Here is a 12,793-nt window from a genome sequence, read left to right as displayed (position 1 = left end):
GGATTTGAACTGCCAGCCTTCTGGTTAGCAGTCAAGTGCCTTAGCCACTATGCTACCAGAGCTCCAGGATACTCCCCTAAGACAAGGAATTAAAGTTTTCCAGCATTATAGTTAAGGAAGTCTGCTGGCACACAGCTGCTAATTAAAAGATGGGCAATTCGAACCTACCCAGTGGCTCCCAGGGAGAAAGACCCAGCAATCTGCTCCTGTAAAGATTACAGCCAATAAAACCCTAGGGGCAGTTCTACTGTCACTGGAGGCAAAAGACAACTGGACTCATCAGCACCTAACAATAGCAGCATTAAAATTAGCTGGCAGTCAGCATTACCCCTGAATTCCCCATGCATGCTGATATGCTCTCTAGAGTAGGGGCAAGAGGCCTACCTGAATGGCACAAACCCCTGGCCTTTGTCACCTGTGCCTCATGGTGTATTTATTTATTATTTTAAATGCTTATGGAAGGTGTGGGAGCTCTGGTGGTGTAGTGCCTAAGGCATTTGACTGCTAACCAGAAGGCTGGCGGTTCGAACCCACCAGCCACTCCTCGGAAGGAAGATTGGGCTTCTGTAGAGATACCACCTGGGAAACCCAAGGAGGGGTCGCTATGAGTCAAATTGGCTTGATGGCAGTGAGTTTGGTTTTTTGGTATGGAAGGCATACTATGTGCCAGCTACTATTCTAAAGACTCTACAAACATTAACTCATTTAATACAATAACCCTATAAGGTAAGTTCTATTATTTATCCCCATTTTACAGATGAGAAAACTGAGGCACAGAGAGGTTAAGTAACTTATCCAAATATGCCCAGCTGTAAGTGGAAGAGCCAAGATTCAACCAGGGCACCCCAGCTCCCAGAATCTGACCAAGGTTTATGCTTTGGTGTCTCCTCCCAAGTGGTCCTTGACTGTCATCAGTCTTGTGAGTTGTGCTGGAGAATGGAGTTTGGAGGATGTGAAAGGAACCCGAGAAAGTAGGCTCCAGCCCCAGCTGGTTGACTTTAGGCAACTCAGCCCCTGCGTCTGGGCCTCAGCTTCCTCATCTGTACGATGGGCATGACAGGTCCTGTGGAACCCTGCTCTCACGGTGCTGGCCACACTGCCAACTGCAAAGGGCACACTCAGACCAATCCCGGGGGGGAAAGCGGTAAACCCAAAGCTGGCCGTCCCACCCGCTCCCCTCCCAACCCACCTAGGCAATGACTACATTGTCCCCCGGCACTGCCCGGAGCTGGCGGAGATGAGCCGCGTGTCCGTGCGCATCCTGGATGAGCTGGTGTTGCCCTTCCAGGAACTGCAGATCGACGACAATGAGTACGCCTGCCTCAAAGCCATCATCTTCTTCGACCCAGGTACAGCCCACACCTCCCCACTGCAGCCCTCTGTCAGACTTCCCTTGCTGGGTTACAGACTCGAGTTCACAACCTCTTTTCCTTACTGAAAGCCAGGAGAGGTTGTTTTCATCAGCACCATTCGGCAGATGAGGACCGCTGAGGCACACAGACTCCAAAGGCCTGGTTTTATTCTTTTGCTCCCTCCCTCCCTCCCTTCTTCCTCCCTCCTCACCTCTCTTTCTCTCTCTCCTATTTGCCCCCTTTCTCTCATCTTTTCTTGAAAAACGTTGACCAAAATAATATCTACGTTGTTGTTGTTGTTGTTTGCCATCGAGTCGGCCCCGACTCATAGCGACCCCTCCTTGGGTTTCCGAGGCAGTATCACTACGGAAGTAGGAATGCCCAACCTTCCTTCCGAGGAGTGGCTGGTGGGTTTGAACCGCCAGCCTTCTGGTTAGCAGTCAAGTGCCTTAGCCACTATGCTACCAGAGCTCCTAAATAATATCTACACATGGTTAAAAATGCAAACAGTCCTTCCTGTCCCACTTTTCCAGCCCAAAACCTCTTCCCCAAGGGGAACTACTTCTAATTTTTTCAACTATTTTCCAGCAGTTACCACTTTAGCTCTAAACAAAATGCTAAGCCATTTTTTTCTTCCATTTTAGATAGTATTTCCACCTTTGATAACTAAGGATTCCATTCTCTCACCGTGCCCTTCTTTCCTCCCCTACTCTTCCGATATATTTTAATGTCTCTGTTGATTGCCTTTGTAACCTTAGTCATGCACTTATGCTTTTATTTCTTGTCCTATCCTCTGAAGACCTTATCACCTAACACCTCGCTTAGTAGGATGACGATACTACATCCCTAGCTCTCCTTCCAGCTCTTGACTCCTTCTCCCTGTTCCATCTGACTTTGGTCTTGGGTGTCTTTGAGAATGTAGTCATGGAGTTATGTCTCTGTGCAAAGTCTTACTTCATTTCACAACGTCAAGGTGACTCAGCCCAGGAAGCATGCTTGCTTCCTTTCCTCCATACGTGTTTGAAAGAACTTACTGTGTCCCAGACTCTGTCCTGTGTGCTAGGGCCCTGCCTACAGAGAGCTAATTTCTAGAGATAACGCGAACAGAGGGGAAGATAAAACCAGTTGCCACTGAGTCAGTTCCAACTCGTGGAGACCCCATGTGTGTCACAGTAGGACCGTGCTCCGTGGGGTTTTCAGTGGCTGATTTTTCAGACATAGATCTCTAGGACTATCATCTGAGGTGCCTCTAAGAGGACTTGACTTCCAACCTCTCAGGTAGCAGCTGAGTGTGTTAACAATTTGCCCACCCAGGGACTCTGAAGGGGAAGATGACCACCATTTATTGAGTGCTCACTAAGACACCATTCTAAACACCTTATGTGGATTGTCTTTTACTATTCATAATACTATTCATAATACCTACTGTGAGGTAGGTACTATCGTTATCCCCATTTTGCAGATAAGGAAACTGTGGCATAGGAAGACTGAGTAGCTTGTCCAAGATCTCACAACCAAGAAGTAGTAGAACTTGCATGTGAATCGCAGACTATCTAGCTCTCAAGCCCATGTTCTTACCCACTGTGTGCTATTCCCTATCTCCTGGACAGTGAGATTTCTAGCCTCGTGACCCACACAGTGTCCGTTGCAGTGCTCTGCCCCAGGCTGGGCAGGTAGTAATTGCTCAGTAAAATGAACAGAGTCAGAGTCAGCAATCTGGGTTAGAGGGGCAGGGGGCCTAGTCCAGTTTCTCACATGTAGTAAACCCATCCATTGTCGTTGAGTTGACTCTGACTGATAGCGACCCTATAGGTCAGAGTAGAACTGCCCCATAGGGTTTCCAAGGCTGTAATCTTGGAAGCAGACTGTCACATCTTTCTCCTGTGAAGTGGCTGGTGGGTTCAAACTACTGACTTTTCAGTTAGCAGCCAAGAACTTAAGCCCTGTGCCACCAGGACTCTTTCGGCACATGGTAAGCCCTTATAAATGTCTGGCGACTGATGAAAGGATGCACAAGCACCATTTGGTGCAGAGAGCCCTGGACTGGCAGGGTGGGTGAACTTTTCTTTCTGCCACATAGAATGTTTATAAAAGAGGGAATAAAAGCATTGCCTTCTTGAACGTTAAGACAAAGCATTGGATGACCACTGAGTCCCCTTCTAGAATTTAATCATTGTATTTTTCCCTTCCATTTATCTACACATTCCTTCATCCACCCATCTATCATCAACAAAAACCAATTACTAATGGTGTTAGGCGATGAGTTTAAAAAGGCAAACAAGGCATATCCCTGCCCCACTCAGCTCACAGTCAGATGGAAGAGACATTTACAGCCTATGTGAACAATAGTGATAAGAAGAGCCACAGCACTTTGGGGGCTTGAAGGATGCTCATAACACAGACTTGGGAGGGTGCAACAGAGCCGGCTTCCTGGAGAAGGTGATCCTGAAGCTGAGATTCCGAGATAATGGGAGGCAGGAGCCAGGCGAGGGGCAGGGAAAGGAAGACTCTTCTAGAGTACCACAAGCAGCATGTACTGAGGTTGGGAAGGTGGGACCACGGCTGCAGGATCTGCCAGGAGCTGCCTGTGTGACCTGGGGCAAGTGTTTTCCTTGCTCCATGCCTCAGTTTCCCGCTGTGTAGAATGAGGAGGTTGCTGGTGTTCTCTCAGGTATGTTCCTGAATCCTGTCCCTTCAGTCCAACACCCTGTTACTCCATTCTGCATTGTAGGAAATGTGGCAGAAACTTTTTTCCATCTGAGTCCAGGAAGCCACAATTTTTGCTAGTCTATCCTAGTGGTTGAAGATCCAGCCTGCTAAAAACTTTCTATAAGTCCTTGGACCATTAGGCAACCTCTGTCTGGCCCGCACAAGTCAGAGAGACACTTCCTAGGGGAGGTCTCGGTCTGACTCCCCAGACGTTCCAGCTGGGCCCCGCTGCCCTTCCTCACCCGCCTCCTCCTGTTGCAGATGCCAAGGGGCTGAGCGACCCGGGCAAGATCAAGAGGCTACGTTCCCAGGTGCAGGTGAGCCTGGAGGACTACATCAACGACCGGCAGTACGACTCGCGCGGCCGCTTTGGTGAGCTGCTGCTGCTGTTGCCCACGCTGCAGAGCATCACCTGGCAGATGATCGAGCAGATCCAGTTCATCAAGCTCTTCGGCATGGCCAAGATTGACAACCTGCTGCAGGAGATGCTGCTGGGAGGTCCGTGCCAGCCCCAGGAGGGCCTGAGAGGTGGGCAGCAGGGGCAGGAGACATGCGTTGTTCACATTTGGACTCACCTCCTACTTCTATCACTTGCCTTGGGCAAGCCACTTCACCTTTCCAAGCCTCAGTTTCCTCATTTGAGAAGTGGGGACAATGGTCTACTGAGGATCTACCATTGCCTGTCACTGTTCTAAGTGCTAGAGATTCAGCAAAGAACAAGATCTCTGACCTCCTAGAGGCTGTGTGTGTGTGTGTGTGTGTGTGTAAGGGCTATGGAAATACATAGTCACCAAGTATGTAATAAGCAAGATAACTACAGATTTTTAAATAACAGGCAACATGATTGAAAAAAAAAAAAAAAACCTCACTGCCAGAGAGTCGATTCTGACTCATAGCAACCCTCTTTGGGTTTCCGAGGCGGTATTTCTACAGAAGTACATTGCCCTATCTTCCTTCTGTGGAGTGGCTGGTGGGTTTGAACCAGCAGCTTTCTGGTTAGCACTCAAATGCCTTAGGCACTATGCCACCAGAGCAGGAAATATGATAGAGGGTAACTAACTGAAAAGGGGACTCTTTCATAGGTTGGCCAAGGGAAAATTTTCTGAAGTGGTGACTTGCACTAAGACCTAAGGGATGAGAGGATATGGAACATTTAAAAGTCAAGAGCGAAATATTCCAGGCAGAAGTAACTAGTGTAAAGGCCCTGAAGCAGGGCAGTTTGTGTGTTGAGAAATAAGAAGACTGTGATGTGGGAGGAGTTGTATGAGATAAAGACGGAAAATGGGCAAAAACTAAATCATAAACATATGGGCTAGTAGGCTATGGTCAGAAATTTGGGTTTTTATTCTTATTGTAACAATTGTAAAGCAAGTGACAGTCAGACTAATGTCTTGGACAAATCATTCTGACTGTTGGATGAAGAGTGAATTTTAGGGAGGCAAGAGTGGAGGGCAGGAGACCCTTAGAATGGTACTGACCCAATAAAGGATAATGGAGGTGGAGCAGCATAAGTTTGATGATGTATTTTGGAGGAAGAATTCACAGGATTTTCTGATTGATTGGATGTGGGGAGTGAGGGAGAAGGGAACAATCAGAGATGACATCTAGAATTTTGGTCTGAGTGACAGGAATGATGGTGGAGTTATTTATCGAGATGGAAAAGATTGAGCTGTGGTGGTGGTGGTGGTGGTGTGGGAGGGACCAAGGGATCCATTACGAACATTAGTTAAAGTTTAGGATGATAGCCAAGTTGAGTTGTCAAGTTGAGATATGTTAGATATGCAAGTTGAGTTGTCAAGGAGGCAGTTGGATATAGGAATCCGTTTCTCAAACCTAGGTTCAAAGTTCAAAGTGAAAGACAGCTCCATAGCTTTTCAGTGTTTAGGAGGCAGGAGGAAAAGAGGCACCACTGAAGGGGACTGAGGAAGACTAGCCAGAGGGATAGGAGAAAAATCAGAAAAATGCAGTATTTCAGAATCCGAGAGCATGTTTTAAAGGAGGATGGAACAGTTAGTAGCGTTAAATGGCGGAGAGAGAGAGAGAGAAAGAGAGAGGGAGGGAGGGAGGAGGAGGGAGGGAGGGAGAGATCCATTGGATTTGGCAACATGGAGGTTCTTGGTAATTTTGGTAAAAGGAGAGTCAGAGCTCTGGGAATGGAAACCAGATTGGGAGTATTCCAAAGTGAGTGAGCGTGTGAGTGGAGACAGCGAGAGAGAGAGGCAGAAGTGAAGACAGCAAGCATAGACAATTCTTTGGATATATATTATTATGAGGGAGCTCTGGTGGTGTAGTGCCTAAAGCACTTGACTGCTAACCAGAAGGCTGGTGGTTCAAACCCACCAGCCACTCCTGGGAAAGAGGGTTGGGCAATCTACTTCTGTAGTGACACCGCCTCGGAAACCCAAAGAGGGGTCGCTTATGAGTCGGATTCAACTCGATGGCACACAACAACATGTTATTATGAAGGGAAGCTGTGAGGGAGTCGAGGAGGATTGCAAGAGCAGGGCTACAATGGCAGACTTGGGAATCCGGGCTGAATTAGAAGAATGAAGATAGAATGATAGATGTGTAAAGTGGGGTCAGTGACTTGACAACCTCAACCGGTTTGAAGAATTTCTACAGTGATGGTGCTAGGTTATGTGAGCTTGAAGGATAGGAGGTAGAATCAAAGTGAAGATGATTGAACTTGAGATTTTAGAGGTGATACTGTTACCGAGGACAACATGGCCAAAGGCAGGATTTCTCAACCTTGGCACTACTGACATTTGGGCCTGTATGAGCCTTCACTGTGGGGACTGTCCTGTGCATTGTGGGATGTCTATCAGACTCCCCAGCCTCCTACTACTTACTAAATACCAGTAGCATACCCGAGTTAAGACAACCAAAAATGTCATCAGACATTGCCAAATGCCCCCTGGAGGGGAAGAAATGACAGAATCACTCCTAGTTAAGAAACCCTAGTCTAGGGAGTGGCCATGGAAATAGATGGCAGAGGTGAGGCAGAGGGAAAGATAAATTCAGTCAAATAAAAAGGGTAAGGAGCTGAGAGGTCAAGGTGTCAGATGAATCATCCACGTGCATCTTTTTTTTTCCCCCAAATTGTGATTTGGGTGAAAATTTACAGAGCAAATTCACTTTCCATACAGCAGTTCACCTACACTTTTTCTCATGACGTTGACTACAATTTATCCCAATGCAACAGCTCCCCTCCCACTTCCTCCCCATAGTTACCTCTTCCTGTGTCCATCCCTCCCCACGTGCATCTTGAAGTAGCCAGAGAGATGGAAGAGGCAGAGATGAAGAAGATAGTGAACTAGAGACTGAGTGGGGAGGGGTAGAAATGATCACCAAGAGTTCTCAGATGGACTGGTCAAATGGCATGAGCATCAAAGGAGCTGGAGGAGGAGACATTTGGAAATGGTCGTAAAGAAGTAGCAATCCTCACCTTCTAGCTTTTCAATGTTTATTGAGTATTTGATGTGTGCCAGGCACATGGGGGGCTTACTGGTCAACAAGATGTAGAAGACTCTTGGAATTTAAATTAGACAAAGTATTACCTAAACAATGAATAAATAATTATAATTATTATAACTGTTCTGATGGAAGAAGATAGGGTTCAATGAGAGTATAATTGGATTATGGGTGAGACAGAGGCTATCTGAGGAAGTCACGCCTGATCACGTCCATTGCAGAGAACTGGAGGCCAGAGGTCTAAGGAGGGATAAACAGCAAGGTATGGTAAAAGGTGGTTGTGGAGATGAGTTAAGGATTGTGCTCATGTGTATGGCCTGAGCCCCTTGGTAATCTTGCTGCCACTTGATGCCCACGTCCTTCCCGTAGAATCAGAATGCCAGGATTGGCAGAATGAGACCTCACTCTCTTTGGCTCCTTTTAAGCCCAATATTTGGATATGCTTCAAGGCCCACCCACTTCCCCATTCTCATCAAAGCCTCATTGATCACTGGGGCACAATGTTTGGAGGCCATTTGAATGAGGGTGAATGGGAAGTGGAGAGGGCATGACCCCTGACTTCAGTCTCATGGGTGGGTGTGGTACAGAAAGATGGTTTCTGTTCTCTCAGAAACTCAGTGACAGAAGGACCTCCTGAGTTCCCAACAACCTCATCTGTAATCTAACAACCTTGATGATTGGGAGGCGACTTGAGCCCTGACTGACTCCCTGTGGGTGCCGCAGTGGAACTAGCACATGCTCCAAAACACTTTTGCATGTGTCTGGTTTCTTAACCAGTGACTATTGACATTTTGGGTCAGATAACTCTTTGCTGCAGAGACCGTCATGTGCACTGTAGGATATTTAGAAGTATCCCTGGCCTCCACCCTCTAAACTCTAGTAGCATCTCCCTGCCCTACCCCCCTTCTCAATTATGTCAAAAGTGTCTCCAGACATTACCAAGTATCACCTGAGGGGGTAAAATTTCTGCCAGAAGAGAGCCACTGTCATATGGCAATTCATTTACTTCTCATTCAACTCTGTGAATATGGGGTTACTACCCATCAGAGCTCTGGTAGCATAGTGCCTAAAGCACTTGACTGCTAACCGGAAGGCTGGTGGTTCAACCCCCCCAGCCACTCCTCGGAAGGAAGATGGGGCAATCTACTTCCGTAGTGATACTGCCTCAGAAACCCAAGGAGGGGTCGCTATGAGTCGGGGCCGACTCGAAGGCATATAACAACAACAACAACAACAACCCATCAGTTGTTACTGAGGTGATCAGGAGCTTGTGCTCTGTTGCCAGATAAACTTGGGCAAGAAAGTTAATCTCTCTTTGCCCTGTTGCCTCATCTGTAAGATGGAATAGTAATGGTATCTGCCACAAAGGGTTGTAGTGGTAATTAAGTTATTTGAAACACGAAAAGCTCTGTATAACAGTGCCTAGCACATGATAGGTATTCACTAGTTGTTAACTATTATTGAAACAAGGGTACTGTAGAGGCCTCTCCAGCCTTACAATTCCATTACTATCATTGTCATATCTGTGAACATGGCCTACTACCAAATCACACCCTATATGACATTATTACTCCTTGACACATTCTTTGAGTGGTTACTGGAATCCAGACACTGTGCTAGACCCTCAAGAAAAAAAAGAAAAAGAAACCTATAATGGTAATGCCTACAGACAGAGGAAGTGGCTTGTTCCCCCAAAATAGGTTACAGATAAATTACTTTGGGAATTCAGAAGAAGAAGATACTTATTTCCTATTGGAGTGGGGAAAATCAGGAGAGGTTTCCTAAAGGAGGAAATAGCAGAGCTGGGATTTGGACTTGTGGAAGGGGGAGGGGGCTAGAGACTTGATTTCTAATGGAAGCAACAGCATGAACAAGGGCATAGAGATAGAAAAGTAAAGGAAACACAAAGATGCTCTAAGTAGGGCCATTTGGCTAAAGCAGAAGAGTAAAAGACAAGGCTGAAAGAATTGTTGTTGTTGTTGTTAAGTGCCATCGAGTCGTTTCCGACTCATAGAGACCCCATGCACAGCAGAAACACTGTTTGGCTGAAAGAATAGCTGGGGCCAAATGATTGAAGGTCTTGGATGCCTAGGAGCTTTGAGAGCCATTGATTAAGTCCATTATAGTACCATGCAATCAATACACTACTGATTATAATATTTAAATAATCTCAGAGCTTCCTTATAAACTCCTTACTCCTTTCAAATCACTTTTTCTCTCTGGGTTTGTTAGATCCTCTCTATGGATAGGAATGGTAAGCCCCAGTTTACTAACCCAGGAAGAAGTACCCAATAGGCACTGTCAATGACGGATGACGAAGTAGATTGGCCATACCTGAGGAAGATGATGCCTCAAGGTCTGTGGTTCTTATCTCAGAGCCTCCATTCTAACTGAGCCCCCTCTCCACCTACAGGGTCCTCCAGTGATGCACCCCATGCCCACCATCCTCTGCACCCTCACCTGATGCAGGAACATATGGGCACCAATGTCATTGTTGCCAACACGATGCCTGCTCATCTCAGCAATGGACAGATGTGTGAGTGGCCCCGCCCTAGGGGGCAGGCAGGTGGGCAATCTGGGGGTTTACCCAGCAAGGGCTAAGGATGGGGCCTGAGGGAGGAAACAGAAGAAGGTTGGGTCTAGAAGGTGGGAACCAGGATACAGCAATGCTCAGTGCTCCAGGCTAGGGAAGGAGGGATGAGGTTGCCCATTTGTTAAGGATGTTTATTTAGTGATGCTGTCCATTGAGGTGACTGACAGTCTCTACTGAATAAAGCTGTTCTCAGAGGAGACAACCCACTGGGTGAGGTTGTTATTGGGTGAGGATGGTCATTGAATGAGAATTCCATTAGCGGTATTACCCATGATGTAAAAATAGCTCATTAAAGTAAGGCTGCTCAATTGGGGTAAGGCTATCCATTAAACAACTGGGTAAGCCCATCCATTATATAAGGATATTTGCTGAGCTAACCTCTTCTTGTAGGTAAAATCCCAGAAGAATGAGTTTGTCATTGGGTAAAGTTCTTCAAAGAGTAAGATTATCATTGGGATGAGACGGTGCACTAAAACAAGATTTCATTTCATTGGGATTGTTCTTTGAGAAAGTCATCCATTGAATGATGTTGTCATTGGGGTAATGTTTCCCATTGAGGTGAAGTTGGATAATTGGATCACAGTTACTTTCTAACTACTAATTGGAGTAAGACCAATTAGTTTCTTTTGCTAATGTTTTAAATATGAAAAAAAAAATGGTATTTTCAGAGCCACTTAGCTGACCATTGGGTTTCACTTATTGCTGCTCCTTCTCCAAAGAAAATGTATCTCTGTCACATGTCCCATTGCCTTTGGGGAGAATCAAACTTGGGCCTTGGGTTGGGAGAAGCTGCCCAGGTCTCCATCTCAGATGATGGAGAGCATAGGGTTTGGTAGGACCTGGATGAAAGGCTCTGGCCACCGAAACCATCCCAGACACAACCTTCCTGACTTCATGAAATTTTAGTCTTTATGATCTGGGACTCACAGAAGTTTGGAGCAGTAGGATAGTTTAGGAGTTATCTTGTTTAAGTCTCTCATTCTATAGATGAAACTAAGTCTCAGAGAGGAGGAAGAACTCTTCCAGGGCTCTTCATTTACTTCGTCAAAGAGCTGGAATTCTAAGCAGCCCCTGTCTCTTTGTCCCTCCAGCCACCCCTGAGACTCCACAGCCCTCCCCGCCAGGTGGCTCAGGATCTGAGCCCTATAAGCTCCTGCCGGGAGCCATCACCACAATTGTCAAGCCTCCCTCTGCCATCCCACAGCCAACCATCACCAAGCAAGAGGTCATCTAGCAAGCAGCTGGGGGTCGGGGGTTCTGCTGGCTTCCCCCACCCCCCTCAAAGAGCGCCTGGTGATCACTTGATCATAGCCAAGGAGGGCGTGACAACAGGGCCAGTCCCAGAACAGTAATGGAGAAGGACCTGAGGAGTTGGGCCGCGGGTGCATCCCATTGTAACCTTCCTCCCCTGCTCTGGATGGTGGGGTGTTGCCTTGGAGAGACCCTGATTGGAAAGTCCTCAACTGCCTCGGACAGCTTTTCTCATGCCGAAGCCACTGCCTTCACCTTCATCCATATCCACCCCCAGCTTCTTCACCACCCCAAAGGACAGCTGTCTGGAGACAATATGGAACTTTACTTAAACATAGCTCCCTTCTCCCTCATCATCTCCTAGTACTGGTCATAGTGTCCACACAGAGCCTTTGAGGCTGCATCAGATGGTAGCACCTAACCTCTCTCAGTTCTACCCCCTAACCTCCAGTGTTCCACCCCTCCACGGTCACCTTCTTAATCAGCACAAAACCAGCTGCTGTTGAGTTGATTCTGACTCATGGTAACCTCATGTGTATCAGAGTAGAGCAGTGTTCCACAGAGTTTCAATGGCTGATTTTTCAGAAGTAGATCACCAGGCCTTTCTTACAAGGCACAGGGTAGACTTGAACCTCCAACCTTCCAGTTAGCCACCAAGTGCATTAACTGTTTGAACCCCCCAATAATTCCATGTTTTCTGAAGCTACCTCTCCAGAGGCTGAGGAAGACTCCCAACCAATACCCCAGTCATTCCAGGAACATTTTTAAACACTGACTGGGGCTGTACAGTGTAGGAGACTGTTGAGAAGGAAGTCAACAGTTCCTCCTTTCACTCCACCTCATTTTCCTTCTTCAGGGACTTGGGTAAGTGTTTGAGTCATAATTACAGACCTTCAACAAGAGAAACATCCAAGGTTGACAACTGTGATAAGAACTTGGAGGGAGGGCTGGAGAGTCAGAGAAAGCATCCAGAAAGAGGCAGCTGTGCACAGGCCTTGAAGGCAGAGTAAGATTAGGGGTGGTAGAGCTGGTAATACAGGTCATTCCACATGAGGGGACGCAGCATGGGCAAAGGCTGGAGATCAGAGCATGGTGTGGGAGGAAGGTGGTGAAGAAACCAGGCTGTCTGGAGCAGAGAGGGGTTGCTGGAGAGCATGCAGGCCTTGAATATTAGACTGAAGCCTTTAGACTTGGCTTCCTAGGCCATGGGTAGCTGAGCTATCAGAAGATGAATACAGCAGTCTTGTAGAGGTTAGTAATGGCTCAGACATATCAATGATCATGCAGATGGCATGGAATCAGGTTAGGTTTTGTTCCATTATTACATAAGGTCTCCATGAGTTTGAGCCAACTCGATGGCACCTAGCAACAACAGCAGAGGTTGGTAGGTTGGAAGGGAGCAGGGAGGTCAGATGGG

The 12,793-nt window shown here is 47.0% G+C and overlaps 1 protein-coding gene across 1 annotated transcript in view; it reads left to right on the top strand.

Moving 5' to 3' along the window:
- Nucleotides 1-11,359, top strand: part of HNF4A (hepatocyte nuclear factor 4 alpha) — a 28,935-nt gene extending 17,576 nt beyond the window's left edge. Inside the window, exons 7-10 of the mRNA XM_007938404.2 lie at nt 1,194-1,349; nt 4,323-4,559; nt 9,946-10,068; nt 11,217-11,359. Coding sequence (XP_007936595.1) covers nt 1,194-1,349; nt 4,323-4,559; nt 9,946-10,068; nt 11,217-11,359 — 659 coding nt within the window. The remainder of the gene's footprint in view (nt 1-1,193; nt 1,350-4,322; nt 4,560-9,945; nt 10,069-11,216) is intronic.
- Nucleotides 11,360-12,793: the final 1,434 nt, after the last annotated feature.

The sequence above is a fragment of the Orycteropus afer genome, unplaced genomic scaffold, assembly GCF_000298275.1.
Source record: "Orycteropus afer afer isolate SDZICR_OR568_19922 unplaced genomic scaffold, OryAfe1.0 scaffold00049, whole genome shotgun sequence".
NCBI classification, from domain to species: domain Eukaryota; kingdom Metazoa; phylum Chordata; class Mammalia; order Tubulidentata; family Orycteropodidae; genus Orycteropus; species Orycteropus afer.
This window is presented reverse-complemented; position numbering and strand designations above follow the sequence as displayed.